Source organism: Scardinius erythrophthalmus (genome assembly GCF_964197995.2).
Source record: "Scardinius erythrophthalmus genome assembly, chromosome: 3".
Classification (NCBI taxonomy): Eukaryota; Metazoa; Chordata; class Actinopteri; order Cypriniformes; family Leuciscidae; genus Scardinius; species Scardinius erythrophthalmus.
The window spans coordinates 19,178,450-19,198,900 of record NC_138223.1 but is presented as its reverse complement, the minus strand read 5'-3'; the positions used below and the strand labels follow the sequence as shown (position 1 = coordinate 19,198,900).

At 38.4% G+C, this 20,451-nt stretch overlaps 2 protein-coding genes across 3 annotated transcripts in view; one reads left to right on the top strand and one right to left on the bottom strand.

Annotated features, from left to right (window-relative positions):
* mnd1 (meiotic nuclear divisions 1 homolog) overlaps positions 1-20,451 on the bottom strand; it is a 34,474-nt gene that overhangs the window by 4,029 nt on the left and 9,994 nt on the right. The gene's annotated exons all lie outside the window — the stretch shown is intronic.
* LOC308688141 (uncharacterized protein) lies at positions 3,788-20,346 on the top strand. Of its 2 annotated transcripts, none has more exons than XM_081361059.1 (4): positions 3,788-4,031; positions 17,796-17,930; positions 19,127-19,446; positions 19,679-20,346. In XM_081361059.1, exons 3-4 carry the CDS (start codon positions 19,137-19,139, stop codon positions 19,843-19,845), a joined length of 477 nt encoding a protein of 158 aa, XP_081217185.1. In that variant the 5' UTR covers positions 3,788-4,031; positions 17,796-17,930; positions 19,127-19,136; the 3' UTR covers positions 19,846-20,346. The 2 variants fall into 2 exon arrangements, with proteins under 2 accessions (XP_081217185.1, XP_081217186.1); XM_081361060.1 differs by having other exon boundaries at positions 17,796-18,742; positions 19,679-20,219.

Genomic DNA, 20,451 nt, shown 5'->3' with positions numbered 1-20,451 from the left:
GGTCAGGTGGTGAATGTAAATACATTTTAAAATTGCATTTAAAGGGATAAACACAAAAACTGCGTTTTTGGTCAACCTCAAAAGTGACAATTTTAACATGCTATATAAAATATATGTGAGGTATTTTGAGCTAAAACTTCACATACACACACATCAGAGACTTATTTTACATCTTGTGAAAAGGGCATTACACCACCCCTTTAATCAATCAAAACCATTGAGCGCACAAAGTCAGTTTGATTTATTTTATTATTGAAATGCACTCATCATTTAGCAATTTCTTTTTTCCTTTCTCAAAAGAACTAAAAGAAGGATTTATAATCTGAATATCATGCTTGTTATTCAATGAAAGGCACTAATACATTTGCTTTTATTAGCACATCTGCAAAGTGTGATGACAGCGCTGCCATGTTCAGCACCTCAGTATTAATCAGGGTTAAGTGTAGCGCTCAAGGCTCAATCTCAGCAGCCCTCTGGTACTGACTCAACGTCCCCTGGGTGTCCCAACTGGGACTCAAACCAGTAACCTTTTGATAACTTGCGTGGAGCCCTCGCTCACTAAAGCGGAGAAAAAACAAAAAAACCTTCCAGATCAATTAAGTTGCCCTTGAATATAAATATAAATAACTGTGAAATCTCTTTTCCTATGCAGTGAAGATTAATACACAATCTAAACACTAACAGGGTGATTAGTACTTGTTATTATCACCATGAAGGAGTTTAGACAAGGTATGACCCATTTTGGCCAATAGGAGGCTCTACAGCAATCAAAACCATTAAAACTGCTCATAACTCCTAAACCAATTGTCATACATCTTATATTATTGGAATCCTAGGCTTAAGAAGAACAAAAAGTATGTTAATTTCCGTCCGATTTCAGTTTTTTGATTTGAGCCATTTTGAATTTTGTCCAAACAAAGATTTTTTTTCTTTTTTTCGCCTGATTGGAACCAAACCAGTGCAGAAATATTGTCTAGAGTCTGACTATCAACAATTATCAAAAAAAAGAGAAAAAAATTAGAAATTTCGATTCACAGTCGCTAAGTGTGATAAACTCCCAAGATCATCTAACTGCGTGACGTAAATTACATTAATGGCACAGCTTCACGTTCTTTTGTAATTTATTTGCATTAATTGTGTTAAATTATTTTAACGCGTTAAGGATTTTGAGATTAAAGTCGAAACGTTTCGAGAATAAAGTCGAAACATTACCAGAATACACTCTTCTGTAGAAGTTGCGTGTGTGTGCATTCATAACGGCGCGCGTCCACTGGTGCATAGGGCGTGTTTCCAATTCTGAATTTTTTGTGTGTTTGTGTGTGTCTGTGTAAAGAAATGCACTTGTGAAGTCGAACTGCCTCGGACATGGATCTACACAAAATAGTAGCTTTTTACTTTTATCTGGGCTTTCAACAAAAAGAAAATTCGACAGGTGCCGATCTACCAACATGCATTATCATGGCGTTGCCTAGACGAGCACAGACTCCGCCGGAGTAGGTTCACAATCTGGTCGAAACTTTATGTGGCAGTGTTTTTGACGTGTTTTTCGTGCTCGTCTATAATAGGCAACACTATCTGGGTCGAGAACACTTAACAGTAACCGCACTGTTTCCCCCTTCACCGTAAATACGTTCTGGATACATTTTAAGTGCATCCTATCCAATCATTTGGCCGGATCCCGTGATTTCCTCAAATATAATAACCACTGGTGGTGGTTAAGGAGAAATTCCCTGAAATGATTGTAAAGCGCTTTTAAGTGTAGACCTACATATGAAATATGTGTATAAATACAAATATAAGTGTAGTAGACATATGGAAGCGCTATATAAATGCCTCATTCATGCATTCATTCATTCATAAAAGCTGGATATCTTGATCCAGTCTGAAAAGTGTTCTCGCCTGTAGGCTAAAGTCTATTCCGGCGCAGTATATAATGTCCTATAGCCTAATGCCATGTTGGTAGACCTGTAGATTTTCCTTTTGTTGAAAGCCAAGATAAAAGTAAAAAGCTATTATTTTGTGTAGATCCAGTTTACACACACACACACGCACGAATGCCTGTGTGGCAATGTGAAATAACGGCAAGCACACACGCAACTTCTACGGAAGACTTTATTCTCGAAATATTTCGACTTTGATCTCGAAATGTTTCGACTTTAATCTCGAAATGTTTCGACTTTAATCTCGAAATGTTTCGACTTTAAGCTCGAAATGTTTCCACTTTAAGCTCGAAATGTTTCCACTTTAAGCTCGAAATACTATAATTTTTTTTTGGGGGGACCGGATTATTTTTTTTTATTATTGATCAAAAGTGAAAATAAATAAACACTGTTTTTTTAGAATCCTTAAAAAAAGCTGTTTTCAACATTGATAATAAAAAAAAAAACTTTTTTATGTGGCACTAAAGTAGTAATGGCTACTGATAATTACACATTTATTACATTGCTACATTTATTAAACCTTTCGCCAATACGATCACAGCGAACAGTCAAATCTGCGTTTGTGCTGCCGCTGAGCCAGAGAGCAGTTGTCATGTACAGTATAGGTATGAAACAGCTTCACAAACCTTTTCAGCCACACAGTATTGTTATTCCTGTGTTACAATAATTAAAATCATCACAGAAGTACTGGGATAAAAGTTTATAGTTCATATTTAAACATTGATGTCTATGGTAACAATCAAAATAGACTAATCACCTTTTGAGTCAGACCATTCACACATCGGTTCCAAAATACCAGTAAACTCTGGGATGATGTCATTAACCGGAAGTTTATGACTTGACAGTGACAGTATGGCTAACGGTTGTTGACAAATCTCTTCATCCGCCCAGACGAGGAGAAAGACGAGGAGAAAGTGCTGACTTATTTACTTGTAAGCAGTGCTGAGTAAACGCGTCATCTGCATCATAATTTTATGAATGGCCCAGAGCCGTTTCTCTTTTAACGGCTTCTGATTGGCCCAAATCACTTAAGTCGGCGCATTCTGACCCTATACGTACAAAAAAAACGGTAATCTTCATTCTAGGGATGTCCCGATACCACTTTTTGCAGAACGAGTCCGATACCGATACTCTGATTTTTGGTACTCGCCGATACCGATACCATAACCGATACCTGAATTTTCACTGCATTTTTAATTTTTAAATGTATTAGTAGATAAACCAAAAGAATATAAATCATATTAGTTGGCTTAATTTGTTCATCAAATATATATTTCTTTCAGTTATTTTCATGCTTAGTTAAGCCTGCTAAAATGCATTGTATGAGCTTCTGTTACTGTCACTGTTCATTCTATTGCTCAATCATATTTTATCTTTCATTTAATAGCCACAGCAATATTTAGAGCTGCTTCAGCAAGGCTCAGTGCTGAGGATCGGGTCAGCGGTTCAAATGTTTGTCAAAACCAGTGAAATATCAATTATTTAATCCAATTTTGATATTACAAAAACTACCAGCATAATTAATGTGAATTTAAAACAAGCAGTCAGTAACAAAATAAGAACAAACAATCGAATTACAAAAAGGACAAATAAATACAATAGAACAAAGAAAGACAAATGAAATAAACAGTGTTTTTAGAGTTTTTCGGGAAGATCTAACTTGTACAGAAATTTCAAAAAAGTAATCAAATGTGAAAAAAGCATTCATTACTGTATAAATTATATATAGATGGATATTTTTGTAAAGTTGAAAAGGGTAGCCTATTTAGTCAAGAGTAGTGAGTATTTCTTTGTCCTTTGTTTGATTAACATTAGACTGCTGCTGCCCCTTTAAGACCGAACGCACCGCACCGACCGCATTTGAACATGCTACGTTCATTTGAGATATAACCGACTTTGTTTACTATAGGATACTCGCCAAGACAGGCGTTATTACACAATTTTGTGTGAATTCGTCCGTACAAGCGCAAGATGTGAAAGACTATTCAGTATTCGCGCGCTGAGACGCTGCTTTGGATGTTTGCGTTCATGAAACTTGACCTGCACACGTCCTGTAATAATGTAGGGAACCACTCGTTATACTTAAATCAGGTAACAGTTCATGTTTTACTTTACTTACATTTAGTTTTCATCCAAATAACATGTGCTGAGTGAGTGAACGATCAGCAATCAAGAGCATTCAACAGAAGTGCGCTCGCTCTCTCTCTCTCTCTCTCTCTCTCTCTCTCTCTCTCGTCAGTTAACGTTAATAATAAGCTACCTGATGCCTCGTTTTATTTTCTTTGCCATTGACATCCGACTGAACAAACTTTCCACTGATGTCTGTTTAAAGGGATGTGCTCGACCAGCTCGCGCGTCTATGCCTCACAGTTCACCTCCACAAAGCACTCGCGGCGGCCAGTTTCGTTTTGCAAAATGTACGTGGTATTGGTGCGTGGTATCGGCGAATTTTTATGAGTACGAGTACGAGTATATGAGGACAGTATCGGCCCGATCCCCGATGCCAGTATCGGTATCGGGCCATCCCTACTTCATTCCGCGTTCACGCAGCACATAAACTGGTAATTTACTGGTAATGTTACACAACTTCGCTTACTGGTAAATTGCTTACTCAATTTATCAGGGATTAAAGTTCTCCGTCGCTACGACGGATTTCCGTTAATTGCAGCAAGTCCATGACGGATTTCCGTCATTGCGGGTTCCAGTCTGTCCTTAAAGTCTTAAATTCACTTTTCATAATTTTAAGGCCGTAAATAGGCTTTCATTTCTCAAATAGTGTAATAAATATCTTAATTTTAGTTTGAATAGGTCTTAAATTAAGGAAAGACGAGGTGTATTCACCCTGCTGAGGGGGATGTGATCAAAGCCTGGAGTGGAGCAAAAGCACGTTCCTCTCTCCACTCTAAGCACTCTGTAATCACTTCGCTTATAGTCCACTCCGGGTTTTCAATTACCGCTCACGGAAAGTGCATGTCAGGCTACAGCTGAGCGCTGAGGTAGAACTATATTTCAGTGACACACTTATAATGCAGGTAGGGCTGGGCGATATCGATATAAAAAATATATCGATATATTTTTTAAATGCGATATGGAATTAGACCATATCACGTCGATATAGTTCAAATTTGCGCTGTGATCCTTGCTCCCCGCGCCTCCGCTCCTCCTTTTCCACACTGCGTGCGTGTTTAGAGCATGTTATGTTATGAGAGGCGAATCATGACTACTTCAGAAAACCCAGCACAATAGGAACTACCAGGCAGGCAGTGACATAAGTGTACGCTGAAATAAAGTTTTTCACCTCAGAAAAACGGACTTTCTTGTCCTGTCAGTCGTTATCCTGTTCTCGTAGCGCACACTCAATTGCACGCGCAAATTCAGCGGCGCGCGCTGTATTGCTTCACTGATCAAGTGCAAAAGAAACTACGAGCATGCAACGCCGTTACGTTGTAAATTACACGAAATAAAAGTAATGCAGGTATGATTCTCATTCTATTCACCAGTTTCCATGTTTCATTAACAGTTATTGTTAATATTGTGTATTCACCATGGCAACTGTCGTTTCCATATAACCCCAAAATGCCACTATTTTTCTTTGTGTTATTTTTTATATTTTTAAATGACTGTAGTGGCTCATACCAACATTGTATCAACAAAAACTAGTTTGGGACTGCTATTTAATAGCTTTAGCCTAGGCCTAATGTTTACAGTGCTATGCATAAGTTTAGACACCCATACTAAAGTTGACTAAAAAGAGGAATAAAAAAATCATCTTTTGGAAACTGAACTTAATGCCTTAATTTGAAAAATTAGGAAAAATCCAACCTTAAAGGACACCAATTTTCTTTGTGAATAAATAATGTATCGTAAATAAATAAATGTTCTTCCTTAAAATACAGGGTGCATAAGTTTGGACACACCTATGTTAAATTCCCATAGAGGCAGGCAGATTTTTATTTTTAAAGGCCAGTTACTTCATGGATCCAGGATACTATGCATCCTGATAAAGTTCCCTTGGCCTTTGGAATTAAAATAGCCCCACATCATCACATAGCCTTCACCATACCTAGAGATTGGCATGGTTGTATTTCAGTTAGCCTAATAGCTAGTTTGATTTGCATTGAGAGATGATCTTATGGAAAGTATCTCTAGGTATGGTGAAGGCTATGTGATGATGTGGGGCTATTTTAATTCCAAAGGCCAAGGGAACTTTATCAGGATGCATAGTATCCTAAAAAATAAATTAAAAAAAATACTTAAAAATAAAAATCTGCCTGCCTCTATGGGAATTTAACATAGGGGTGTCCAAACTTATGCACCCTGTATTTTAAGGAAGAACATTTATTTATTTACGATACATTATTCATTCACAAAGAAAATTGGTGTCCTTAAAGGTTGGATTTTTCCTAATTTTTTAAATTAAGGCATTAAAGGTATAGCGGAGGATCTTTTTACTTCCGGGTGGATACCCTATACTATTGGTCCTCCTAATTGTCAATCATTCTGGTGAATCAATCAAACTTTTCAAAAAGTGGAGAGGGCGGGACTTATCTAAAATTCGGAAAGATCCTCCGCTATACCTTTAAGTTCAATTTCCAAAAGATGATTTTTTATTCCTCTTTTTAGTCAACTTTAGCATGGGTGTCTAAACTTATGCATAGCACTGTATTTATTAGTACTAGTCTTTACTATTAGTCATATTCTTACAATTTATGTAAAGTAAAGGGGAAAAGTAACTTACTTGTGTGTTAACAAATTTTGTGTAAACGTGTTATAATTTGCATATATATATATATATATATATGCAAATTATTAATTATATTAGTATGTTCCATGCCTGGTTTTCATAGATTAAAATATAGCTTTTAAAATACGCCTACTGGCAATATTAAAGCGGTTTAAAACGTCTCCCCTTAAAACGCTATTGGTCTCGACTATTTAAAAAGTTAAAGGAATATGACTTGGCCTAAAAAAAAAATTTCAGTCAGAAGAATTTTTTTCACTTTAATCCCTGATTTATCCAGAATCATGCAGCTCTAGTATGAGTATGTAAGTATGCAAGTCTATACGTTGCTCTTTGTCCTGTTCTTTTAATTTGTTTTCTTTTTTTGAACATTTTGAAAATTGTTTAAAAAAAAAAAAAAAAAAAAATATATATATATATATATATATATATATATATATATTTTTTTTTATCTTACCAACTCTTTTAAATGGTAGTGCATTTAAGATACTTTGGTTTCCCAGGCCCTGTTTACACCTGGTATTAAGATGTGTTTTGGTCGATTGAATCACAAGTAGATGAGGGAGATGCATCCTCTTTTACACCTGTTGCTTTAATTCGTCTCTTTTGTCCACTTTCAACCACTTCTGTCCTGATTTCTTTGAGGAGAGGGTCTATGGGCGGGTAAATGTATGTTTTTTTTTTCCCGATCTTTCAAACTAATGGACAAAATAAGCTCACACATTTTACATATGAACATGCCCGGAGACGACGGAAAAACATGGAGAGCAGCAGCTTTTTCGTTTTCACCCCATTTACACCTGTCAATATTTGATCCCTGAATGCTGTAACTGGCCAATCAGAATCAAGCAGTGCTCTGAAACAAGATGGAAGTAATTTACTGGTTGACAACGGCGTACCCCCAAGTTGTTAGAAAACACACGCTAATTCGTTAATTCCTTTCCAGCGTACATCCTCTATAGCAACACAACAAAAAGCAAGTTGAGACAAGCAATGAATGAACTAAAAAAAAAAAAAAAGAAGAAAAAAAAAAGACCAACCTTTAAAGTGTACAGCCACATTAACCATGACAAACACACCAAAAACAAAAGAAATACCCTTTCAATGTTACTAGCACTAGTGCATATATTCTAAATGGGGATCATGAACCCTACACCGAATAAATACAAATGTTTTGTCAGTTGCCTGACATTTGTGTCTGATTGTGTGCTCTTCTGTTAAACATATTTTTCAGAAAATGGCACCTCAGAGAGACGCAATAGTTCAGACTGTCTGTAAGCCAATTTTAAATGTGATTAAAATATAAACATAACAACAAATCCCCAGATGCAGAGAAAGCATTGAGTATTTCAGCTGGGACAACTAACATTTTCACAGCATTTAAACTGGAGGGGTTGTTAGAGAGACTGCAGGGATGGGGTGATGAACACAGTGGATGATGTAAAGAGAGGTTACAAATGATATTTTCTCTCAAGAGACATGAGTCATTATCTCCACCAGCGCCTGCAAGAGATGATTACTCACGGCGATGGGTCAGGAATATTATAACAAGGCATTGAACATTTGTGTAGAACTTTAGCTGTGTTTTGGTTGCAGGGTATCCACAGTATTTAAAATCAAATTTAAGACTTTTTAAGACCTGCACAACTAAAATTAATACCACGTCCATACAGAACAAGACCATATAATCTCAAAATAAATCATGCATCTCAGATTCTTTTAGTTAATTAAACAGGCTACGACACACATTCAACAATAACTTAATACAGCTTTTCAGCAAAACAAGTTTTAAAATACTCAAGAACATTGAGTGTTAACCCTTATGTGCTGTTGGGGATGTTTTCATCCACTATGGGGTATTTTTGAGTCTAAATTTGGCCATAACTTTTTCTGTGTTTCAGCAAATGGAATGATTTTTGGTGACAAATCTTATTTTGACACATATTTTGGGAAAATGCTTTGAAATTTTTCAAAAACTCAACAGTACACTGTGGGCAAATTTACTACCCTTTCGTTATGTTTGTGGCTGAAAACAGCCACTACTTTAAACTGCTGTAAAAATTTATCAGATAAATATTTTTTTCAATTTTTTTTGCATAAATCTATTAATCAACCTCAGTCCTGCTCAAAAATACTAAATGTTTAAAAAAATTCAGGATTTTAACTCTTTAATTGCCAAATTTGTAAATGATGTCACTGATTTGGGAAAAAAACACACACAAAATGACTCATTTTCAATATAAAATGTGATTGTGGACTGGATTTTTTTTACCTTTTATCACAGTCTTGGACATGTCAAAGATTAGAAACAACATTGGTTTTGATGCATTGTTAGTTTTTGTGCAGCATCAGATTTTAACTTTTTCTCCCTCATTTACTGTTCGTGGCTGTTTTTGCCCCATTGACTTCCATTATAACCACATTTTTTGATTGCAAAGCCATGACACCATATAATCATGCATTTTTGATTGTTGGTGGTTTTCCCTGTTGGGAAGAGGTAAAATTTGTAATTTTTACTGTTGATAACCGTGTGGCACCATTAACCCTTTAGATAGGCCTGTGCCAAAAAAAGCTTAGTTTCTGGCTTTTACATGGAGTTATATGGAGTATAACAGCATAATAAAGTGTGTGTGTGTGTGTGTGTGTGTGTGTGTGTGTGTGTGTGTGTGTGTGTGTACTCACCTTGATGCGTCTGAGAAAATCAAAATATGCACCTCAGCTCTCAGAACTGCATGGAGTAAACAAAAACAAAGTGTATTTATGCACCTGCTGCCTTTTGATGGTGAGAAATGCAGACTAAACAAAAACAAAGCAAGTGGATTCAAACGCGTGCATGCAAGCCTGCTGGTCATTTGATGGTGAGAAGAGCAGCAAGCAACATGAGAAAGGGCTTGACTTGTAGTGAAGTTTTAGAGATGATTATGCAGCCTGACCCTTCCAGCGAGCTGCAGGATGTTTCGTCTTCTCCCTCTGACACCACAGACTCAGGAGAGTCAGATCCTGATTTGGATGTGGCACCCTCATCATCCTCTCTAGCTTCCACTGAAGGCGAGGAGGATTCGGAGGATCCTGGATCTGGGTGGATTGGGAGAAACGGCGAAGTGTGGTTTTCCACCAACGCGGAGACAACTCTCTTTCTTCAGCCTGCCAGTGGCGTGACTCCAGGGCCGACGCGCTATGCCTTCGCAAGGGTCCAGAACATGGATTCCGTGTTCAATCTGTTTTTTACGGAGGAGATGATTGACCTCATTGTCAGCATGACTTGCGTCAACACATACATGTTTGTACAGTCATACAAACATGTATGACTATGCCTTGCGAAGGCATAGCGCGTCGGCCCTGGAGTCACGCCACTGGCAGGCTGAAGAAAGAGAGTTGTCTCCGCGTTGGTGGAAAACCACACTTCGCCGTTTCTCCCAATCCACCCAGATCCAGGATCCTCCGAATCCTCCTCGCCTTCAGTGGAAGCTAGAGAGGATGATGAGGGTGCCACATCCAAATCAGGATCTGACTCTCCTGAGTCTGTGGTGTCAGAGGGAGAAGACGATACATCCTGCAGCTCGCTGGAGGGGTCAGGCTTCATAATTATCTCTAAAACTTCACTACAAGTCAAGCCCTTTCTCATGTTGCTTGCTGCTCTTCTCACCATCAAATGACCAGCAGGCTTGCATGCACGCGTTTAAATCCACTTGCTTTGTTTTTGTTTAGTCTGCATTTCTCACCATCAAAAGGCAGCAGGTGCATAAATACACTTACTTTGTTTTTGTTTACTCCATGCAGTTCTGAGAGCTGAGGTGCATATTTTGATTTTCTCAGATGCATCAAGGTGAGTTCACACACACACACACACACACACACACACACACACACACACACACACACACACACACACACACACACACACACACACGCACACACGCACACACACACACACACACACACACACACACTTTATTATGCTGTTATACTCCATATAACTCCATGTAAAAGCCAGAAACTAAGCTTTTTTTGGCACAGGCCTATCTAAAGGGTTAATGGTGCCACCCGGTTATCAACAGTAAAAATTACAAATTTTACCTCTTCCCAACAGGGAAAACCACCAACAATCAAAAATGCATGATTATATGGTGTCATGGCTTTGCAATCAAAAAATGTGGTTATAATGGAAGTCAATGGGGCAAAAACAGCCACGAACAGTAAATGAGGGAGAAAAAGTTAAAATCTGATGCTGCACAAAAACTAACAATGCATCAAAACCAATGTTGTTTCTAATCTTTGACATGTCCAAGACTGTGATAAAAGGTAAAAAAAAATCCAGTCCACAATCACATTTTATATTGAAAATGAGTAATTTTGTGTTTTTTTTTTCCCCCAAATCAGTGACATCTAGGGGTGTCCATGGTTAACCGATTAACCGATTAACCGTTAAAAATTGCGTAACCGAGTGAAACATTTTGCTCGGTTAAGTGGCGTCAATGGTGTGCATTGAATTTAGTTGTAATACATTTTTGCACCGCCAGAGACCGCTAGACCAGTTTTCTAATATGAAGCGGGCAAAGAAAGCGCGCGTCCGAGAATGAAGGCTGTGCGCGAGCCAGAAACAAATATAGTCAGTCAGTATCCGCGCCACTGATCGCAGCACAATAATATCTGTCTGCAGAGCCGCAGAGCCACAGCTTTACACCAGCAGTTTTACCCCGCGCATGCGCAGTTTCATCACAACAGTTTTACCCGCAGAGTCCGTTTACCGTTACATTAACCCATACAATTTGTATTATGCATTTCCTAAACATGTACTTGCTAATCAAACACTTTATATGAACAAACTACTAATCTATAAAACACAATCGGTCTTCCGACCTTTTACTGTGTTGATATGCGCGAGGGAGAGAGAGCAATACAGCGCTCGTGTTGTTTGAAGGCGGTGAGAGTGCGCGCGCGCGCGGCCGGGGCTCTCTCACTGTTTGTTCTTATGCGCCCTGTCCACTGATCTAAATAATTAGTTGTTACGACGACTTATTTGTTCCCTCGTTTTAATAAATCGTGGACACGTTGAACTATTTCCCTCCCTCATTTTGATTTAACGTGGCCAAAAACAGTTTGATACTATTAATTAGTGAATGCTAAAGACCTATATTTTGTGAATTGGTGAATATTCAGGTGAATTATTTCGTGGCCACGAATTAATAATAATTATTAAACTGTTTTTCGTCCCTGTGAAGATAGCTCTTCAGTGAAGGCCGACTACAGCTTTTTATTCCTTTTTTTTTTTGTGAATTGGTGAATATTTATCAGTATCAGGTGAATTGTTGTGGCCACGAATTAATAATACCTCAGCACGTTTTACAAGCCCCTTCTCGATCGCAGCGGCAACGAGCACTTTGATCACTTGATTTAAAAAACAAAACATTTCAGCGCTAGATCGCCTAAAAAAAAAAAAAAACGAACGAAATGAATGCTCTGCTAGTTAACTGAAGATGTTTTGTTTATTTGTATTGGTATTCATGCCGCGAGATGTTTCAAAAGTGGTGACAATATCGACCTTAGAAAATAGTGGTGGGGACATGTCCCACCCGCAAATTTTGCCTATCTCGGGGTTGCGGCGCGCACACTATGGTTAACCGAGTATTAACCGCTAAGGGCCTCGGTTAACGGTTAATGAAAAACTTGAAAACGTGCAGCCCTAGTGACATCATTTACGAATTTGGCAATTAAAGAGTTAAAATCCTGATTTTTTTTAAACATTTAGTATTTTTGAGCAGGACTGAGGTTGATTAATAGATTAATGCAAAAAAAATTGAAAAAAATATTTATCTGATACATTTTTACAGCAGTTTAAAGTAGTGGCTGTTTTCAGCCACAAACATAACGAAAGGATGTAATTTCTAACAATGCACAAGGGTTAATACTAAAATATATACTGAATGTGTTAAATTATGTTTTTAGCCTTTCCATCCTGTGACAGGAAATCTCAAGATTCAGCTTTTTGTGTAACAGAAATGCCAATAATATCTAGAAAAAAAGTTTGTAGGCATAACATGGAACTTTTAATTATAAACAAGCCTAAAAACCAGGATCTTAATGTAAAATGTCTGCAACAGTAGATCATAAGCAATCGCATGGCATAAATCATGAATCATGAAACCAGCAGCCTGTAGAACGTACAACTGCATAATTTTTAATTCGATATGTTCAGCCCTCACATTTAATTCAATCACAACCTTTTGAAGTTTAATAATGACATTAGGTCATTTCACCATATTTGATAAAATGACAATTAAAGGGATAGTTCCCCAAAAATGAAAATTAGCCCATGATTCACTCAGGGTGAGTCATCCTAGGTGTATATGACATACTACTTATTAAAACATATTTTTATAGAGTTATTTAAAAAAATGTCCTGGCTCTTCCAAGTTTTATAATGGCAGTGAATGGCTTTATATTTTTTTAAGTCCATCAAAGGGCATCCATCCATTATAAAAGTAATCCACACGGCTCTGGGGGGGTTAATAAAGGCCTTCTGAAGTGAAGCAATGCGTTCGTGTAAGAAAAATATCCATATTTAAAACTTTAACGACTAAAATAACTAGCTTCCGGCAGGCGGTCTACGCTAGTTGACTTACGCCAAAAGAGTAACACTTGACGATGTATGACGTAGGAGTAGCGTAAGCTCTCGCAGTTCAAACAAACACGGCTGGGCAACAAACTCAAGCTCCTCCGACATTTCTCTTTAAAAATTGTCGTTTTATACTTCTAATTCTTGACTGGTGTTTTGTTTTGCTCTATCCTCTGTGCTTCCGCGTTCGTCATTACGTTGTGCGTCAGGTCAAGTGTTACTCTTTCGCTGTACATCAATGCGTACAGCCGTCTGCCGGGAGCTAGTTATTTTAGTCGATGGGCTAATTTTCATTTTTGGGTGACTTTTGTTCATTCCATTTAAGGTATTAAGGGTACTTTTTATAACATTAAATTTGATAAAACTTAATTTAAGACATTTTGAAACTTTTTAAGGACCCACTGGAACACTGTGGTGGTGACAAAATCAGTTTGTTTTGTATGTGTGCATTGAGAAACTGCCAGGTGCTGAATACAACATGCTGTACAACAACAAAAAGATGTTGATTGGTGCGCTTGACTAGAGAGATTTAAATTGTTAGTGGAGGTGCATTTAAAGAGATTCACAATTCTAAAATAATTGAGCAAATGGAGAGGATTTTTAACTTCCCTCTATGGGAAGTTTAGTCTCTTAAATCATCTCCTTTAAAGCACTGTCATCAAAACACCACTTGTGTAAAAATTTGCTGCCTTCAACAGTAAATTTCAAGACATTCAGAGTCAGATTTTAGACTACATGTGAGCACTGTTCCCGTTATTATGCAGAATTCTGCAGACAGTCTGTAGCTGATTCTTTATTGTGCTAAAAGTGTTTAGTCAGAATACAGCAGATTTATTGCTTTACAAAAAGTCAAAGTAGAAAAAATGCAATCAGCTACAACAGAGGATCTTTACAATGGACAAACTAAATATAGCAGTGACATCCTTCTGGGCTCTTTGCACAGCAACTCAATGAGTGAATGTAGACAAACACAGATCATGCTTATAGGATGACAAAGCAGTCTGTGTTGATGTTTTTAAGAAATTTTGAGTGTCATGGGGATTTAATTGTGAAATCATTTTAAGATTGATAATATTAAGAAATATCAAAACTTCCTCTTTTAAGACAAGGCAGAGTGCAGAGTTTAAAACAAGCCTCAGGGCTTACACACATTGACCCCCTTTTTTCTATGACTCTTGCTATCATTTGTAAGGACTGTATAAGATAGGGATGCACAATACCACTTTTTTTCAGACCAAGTACCAAGCGTGTCATTTAACGAAGTACAAATACTTCGTTACCTTACTTAAGTAGAAATTTTGGGCATCTATACTTTACCGGAGTAATTATTTTCAGCCAACTTTTTACGTCTACTTACATTTTCACGCAATTATCTGTACTTTCTACTCCTTACTAGCCTGGCTAACGTCAATGAGACGAGGTCTGGGAACCACATTTTCATTTTCTCGTATTTGAGGCGTGGTTTACGAATGCCCAGAGCCGTTTATTGGGCGCTACGAATGTCTATCAAATGCGCCTGAACGTAGCTCATAGCCAATCGTTTCAATTATACCAGATGACGTATGTAAAGCGACAGAAATTCAACGAGGAAGAAGACGAAATAAACTTGAGTTCTAAACTACTTAGAAAACTATCTAAGGCTGCATTCAAAGTATAAAAGGTAACTTCGCGTCTGATGCCATGTTGGATCCATAGATATAAACAAACTGCTTCGTTGTGTCGCATAGACGTCGTCATCGTCTTGCTGCTCCCTCCCCATTCTGTGATTGGTTCCCTTTTTGAGGGGAAAATCTGGTCCATGGTATCCATGGTATTTGAGCTTATGTTATTACTATATGCAATATTTGTAAGTTAACTGTGCAAAGCTATAGTCTACAGCTGGTTGATAAAGCATACCAAGGATAGGCATGATCCTATCTGTGAATGAGAGTGAGTGCGCCTGTGAGGGGCAGTGCCCGGTTGCATAAAGCACCTTAAGTTTTTCCCTTAAGTGTGATACTTAAGGGGCGATTTCCCCTTACCTAAGAGAATAACTTAAGGGTGTTGCATATAATCTCTTAAACGGTTCTCTTAGGTAAGGGAAACATTTAAGTGTTTCACGACAGCGATCCTGGATTCACGTTATAAAAGTCTGTTGTTGCCATAGATACGCAAAACACTAACATGCCGCGTCGCGTCTAGGACAACTGTATCACACACCGGACACGCACTTTCTCAGTGTATGGCCAGCAATATTGTTATGTTTAAGGACATTATGGAATTAAGATAATGTCTGTACGTTATGTTATGTTATGTTATGACTGTAATGTACAATGAAATATAATCGTTGCTATAAGTCTGCAGTCTGAACACTTTACCTCAGAGCGTCCGTTAACTGAATGAATTGAGAATGTCACCTGAAAATCCGATACACACACTAATTGTAGCCTACATTTATTGAATGGTAGCCGATTTATGCACATGTAAAACATATCCCACTACTGAAAACTCCCAGTTGCAAAAAAACGCAGTGCTATAAGCAGTTGTAACACCGCAGGTAAAGAGTGGTTGCGATGTGTGACATGGTCAAGGTCGCTCTCTAGTTTGTTAGCGATGTATTGCGCAAATATTGCGCGTCGATCAAATCGGTATTCTTGCAACAATTTTTCATCGCTAAAATGGTCCAAAGGGTTCTCCCTACACCTAAAAATTATTCTTGGCACATAATGATCTTCAGCTGGTTCCATAAATTCAGCCATGTCGTCTTATTTTTGTCCGCGTTACTCTTAAGGTTACGATTTCCAAACCTTAAGTTATACTTAGGGAAATTACCGTTAAGGGGTTTTATGCAACACTTAACGCTTTTAAAGGGATTATTTAAGTGAAAAAACAGCATTTAAGGGAAATTCTAAGTGTTTATGACGTTTCACTTAAAGAAACCCTTAAGTAACACTTAAGGTTTTTTTTTCTGCAACACCCTTAGGTGTAAGGGAAACCTAAGGGCGAACTTAAGGGAAAATTACACTTAAGGTGCTTTATGCAACCGGGCACAGGCCCTATGGGTCCTTGTAAAGAGGTAATAGGCCCAACTATAGGGGTGGGAATCTCTAGGCAGTAGGCACCTCACGATTCAATTCGATTATGATTCAGAGGGTTGCGATGCAATGCTAAAACGATTATCAATGCATCTTTTTTGTGTGTGTGTGTGTGTGTGTGTTTGACTACTTGGTACTTTTAAATCTAAGTATTTATAATGACCCATAATAATTTACTTCCAATATATTTTATTAATAAAACAAATGGAAGTGATTTGGCAAGTCAACTGTAAGGTTACATTTGCCAGCATATGTCCCAACATTGCAAAGAACCAACAGGAAAAGAAATGTGTGCCTGTACTAGCAGCATACTTGTAGTAAATGAATACATTACAAACTTCAGCATATTCTGAATCTCTAACATAAAATAATAGACTTCTATCCAACATCCTCCTGTTATGTGCAATGAGCAATGTAATTGCTCCACAAAAAAAAAAAAAACTTTTGCTTTAGCAAAATCACAACCAGCAATTCACAACCAAAAAATATAGAATGATGTACCAGCAGCTCTAATACAAAAATAATGCTTGTGGACAACTCATATTCTGAATAATTTATAACATACAAAGCTGCTCTTATACACAAATGAATAATAAAGAGTCTAAGATTTATGACTTGAAATTGTTGCTGTATACCACAATCAAAAACAGCTTATACAAAAAAAAGTAAATGAACATCTGCAGAGAGCACAGTCAAAATGTAACTTTTTGTGACTGGCATTGCACTGATACACACAGTGTCTTTGGAGGGCAGTACAGTTAACCTACGTATACCAGATCTGTTTACAGCATATTGACGTGAAAACTAAACAATACAAAAAGCAGCTCTCATACAAAAATAATCCACAATGAAATTATGCCAATTTTCCATACGTTAGCTTTTAATGAAGAGAATGCCGTTCGGATTTCGCGCTCAGCCATCATGCGTCTCTGTTATGTGCACGCCACAGACTGTCAGGGCACTGCACTTCCACGCTTCAGAGTTCCGCCTTTTACGTTCCGTCAATATTACATTATTAGAAAAAAAAAGAAAATCGAATTTGTAAGTCGATTTTTGACATTTGTGAATCGATTCAGAATCGTCCACGTCCACATCGCGATGCATCTAAGAATCGATTTTTCCCCTACCCCTAACCAACCATCAGCCAAATGCTGTTTAAAATGAATTTAGTCGGACTATCTCATCAATAATGCTACTTTTCAGTCATGCCAGCAGCAGCTGGCCCTAAAACAGCTTTAAGTGGCAATATTCTGGTCTGCTCAACAATTGCATAGACGAGTGAAACTGCTCCCTAACTTGTAGTCTGACCTTCATTCATGAACTTCAAGCATGGCATTCAATACAGCAGAAGTCCTAGATAGCTTGTGGTTTAAGAGAAATAATATGAATCTCAATCTGTGCCTGTGCATTCATTTTCTCCACAGAAGAAACACCCCACTCATCTAGAGAGGTACATGCAACTTACTTCAGCAGCCCTCAAAAGGAAGTCATCCACTGAAGGTTCTTTGGCCCCACCCTCCAAACAAACCAAGCTGTGGGAGACTCGAAGAGTGCCCCAGGCAAGTGTGGATAAAGTAGTCCTCAAATTCGTTGTCCAAGGCTTGCACCCACCACACATTGTTCAGCAACAGGGCTTCATTGATCTTGTGCAACATCTTCAGCCAAATACAAATGTCATGACACGCAATACTGTTGTAAACAAAGTCACAAAGGCCTCTGTTGAAATGAAAAGAAAACTGAAAGCTGCCCTTAGTGAAATTGAGTTCATAGCAACAACAACAGACTGCTGGACGGCACACCGTCGCAGTTTCATTGGTGCCACTGCGCACTGGTTAACCCCCCAAACCATGCAGAGATCCTGAGCTACCCTGGCATGCAAGCAACTTAAAGGGTTTCTGCCCTGGCTGGTGCCCTAAATGATATTCAAACAGAATTCAATATCAGAGAGAAGATCATTCGTACTACAACTGACAACAGATCAAACTTCCTGAAAGCCTTCAGAGTTTATGGGCACACTGACGAGAACAACAATCCTGAACCTGTAGGAGAGGGTGATGGAGAAGAGGATGGTGGTGGCCAAAATGATGATTACGATGAAGAAGAGGAAAGCGTTGAGGGTGTTGAATTTGTTGATGCCGGAGCCCTGTTGGATGAAGATGACTACTTGGAATACCAGCTACCCAAGCACCATCGCTGCGCCTGCCACCTCCTCAATTTAGCGTCCACAGTTGATGCTTCAAAAGCAGAGGTCAACCCATTGTACAAGCGCGTGTCAAGGTCCACATTTGCCAAATGATCTCGCCTGTGGAACAAAACTTCAAGATCAACCACCGCATCTGAAGTAATTGAAGACCACTGCAAACTCCAACTCGTAAGTCCTGTTGCTACAAGGTGGAATTCACTCTTCTCAGCCGTAGAAAGAATAGTGAGAATAACAAGAGAACAAGGCGAAGGAGCCCTCGCAGCTGTCTGCAGTGAACTAGATACACCTGAGAGCTTGTCTTTCTGCCTTTTAGTTAATGAAGTGATTAACAATAGTTTAAATTTATACTTTGAATAATGTAGAACACATATATACTGCCAATATGCAGTCCCCATATTTACTATGGATGTGATTTGTAGCAACACAACTACATTTCTAAAAGTCTCAGATGACAATATTTTTCCTTTTTAATTATCAGTTCCTCCAGTTGAATGTGCTAAATCAAGTAGGCTAAATGTTCCATGTTGTGTTTTTCTTTTCTTCTTTGTACAGGTTTACTCCAATGGAACTTGCATTTCTTGCAGAATATGCGAAGACAATGAGCCCAGTTGCAAAGGCACTGGATGTTCTTCAGGGAGAAACCAGTATGCAGATGAGATGGTTGGTCCCCACCATAACTCTACTAAGGACCAAGCTCCAGCACCTTCACGTTGCCTCCAAGTTCTGTGCACCTTTGATTGCTGCACTTCTTTCATGCCTTGAAAAACGCTTCGGTGAGATGTTTGCAGATCCAGAGCTGATAGCCGCAGCCATTCTAGTTCCCAAATTTAAGACCTGCTGGACAAGTGACGAAAATATCTTCAAACTTGGTGGTAAGTGTCTCACTTCTCAACTTCCCATTAATACGTGTCATTTCTATGGAGACAGTGAAATGAGTTTGAAATGACATTTAATGACACAAATAAACACACACACACACACACACACACACACACACACACGCACACACACACACACACACACACACACACACACTATCCAAAACACAATTACAATACTGTCATATGATCTAAATTGTCCTGATTTTTGTTTTTTATTCAACAGGCCTTGACTATATCAGAAGCCACTTGGACTGTCAGGCCGAGAATCACATCAGTGAGGAGGGCTACCAATCATCTGAGGAAGAGGACTTCTTTTCCTCCATGAAGAAGACCGGCCCTCTTGAAACCAGCTGTTGGATGGGTACCTGTGGTGCCCAGGAGACACAGTAGAAGTACTGAAGTCCTTCCCAGCTGTGTGCCAGCTATCACTTAAGCTTAATATGGCACTCCCTGCCTCAGCAGCCTGTGAAAGACTGTTTAGTGTTGCAGGGCTGATCTTCAGGCCAAGAAGAGCATGCATTGGCTCAAAGAACTTTGAGAACGAGCTGCTTTTGCGGCTGAACAAAGTCAATTGGTAACTCTTTGTTGCATGTACTGTGCTTAACTGATGTAGACCCTGATGTAAATTACCCTGGTGTTGTACATACAGGATTGAGTCCAAAGTGTTTGTTACATCTTCTAGTTAAATGTGACATTGTTGCCATTTTTCTTGACACTCATTTTCATTTAAAGGAACAGACACAAAACGGTGTCTGCTAACCCTCAAAAATGTCTGTGGGGTATTTTGAGCTAAAACTTCACATACACACTCTGGGGACATCAAAGACTTATTTTACATCTTGTGAAAAGGGCATTATACCACCCCTTTAATAATACCATTACAGTTCTTCTAACAATGTTTTATTTTCATCAGATGTTTTTCATTTTCTGACTGTAACAAAGTAAATATGAAGACTTCAGATGCAAAAGCCTCTAAGTGCCATCTGAAATTTTCTT

Excerpts from the sequence above, each read along its gene's own strand:
- LOC308688141 (XM_081361059.1), top strand. The coding sequence starts at position 19,137 with ATGGAACTTGCATTTCTTGCAGAATATGCGAAGACAATGAGCCCAGTT. Across the intron at positions 19,447-19,678 it reads AAATATCTTCAAACTTGGTG|GCCTTGACTATATCAGAAGC; the intron begins GTAAGTGTCTCA and ends TTTATTCAACAG.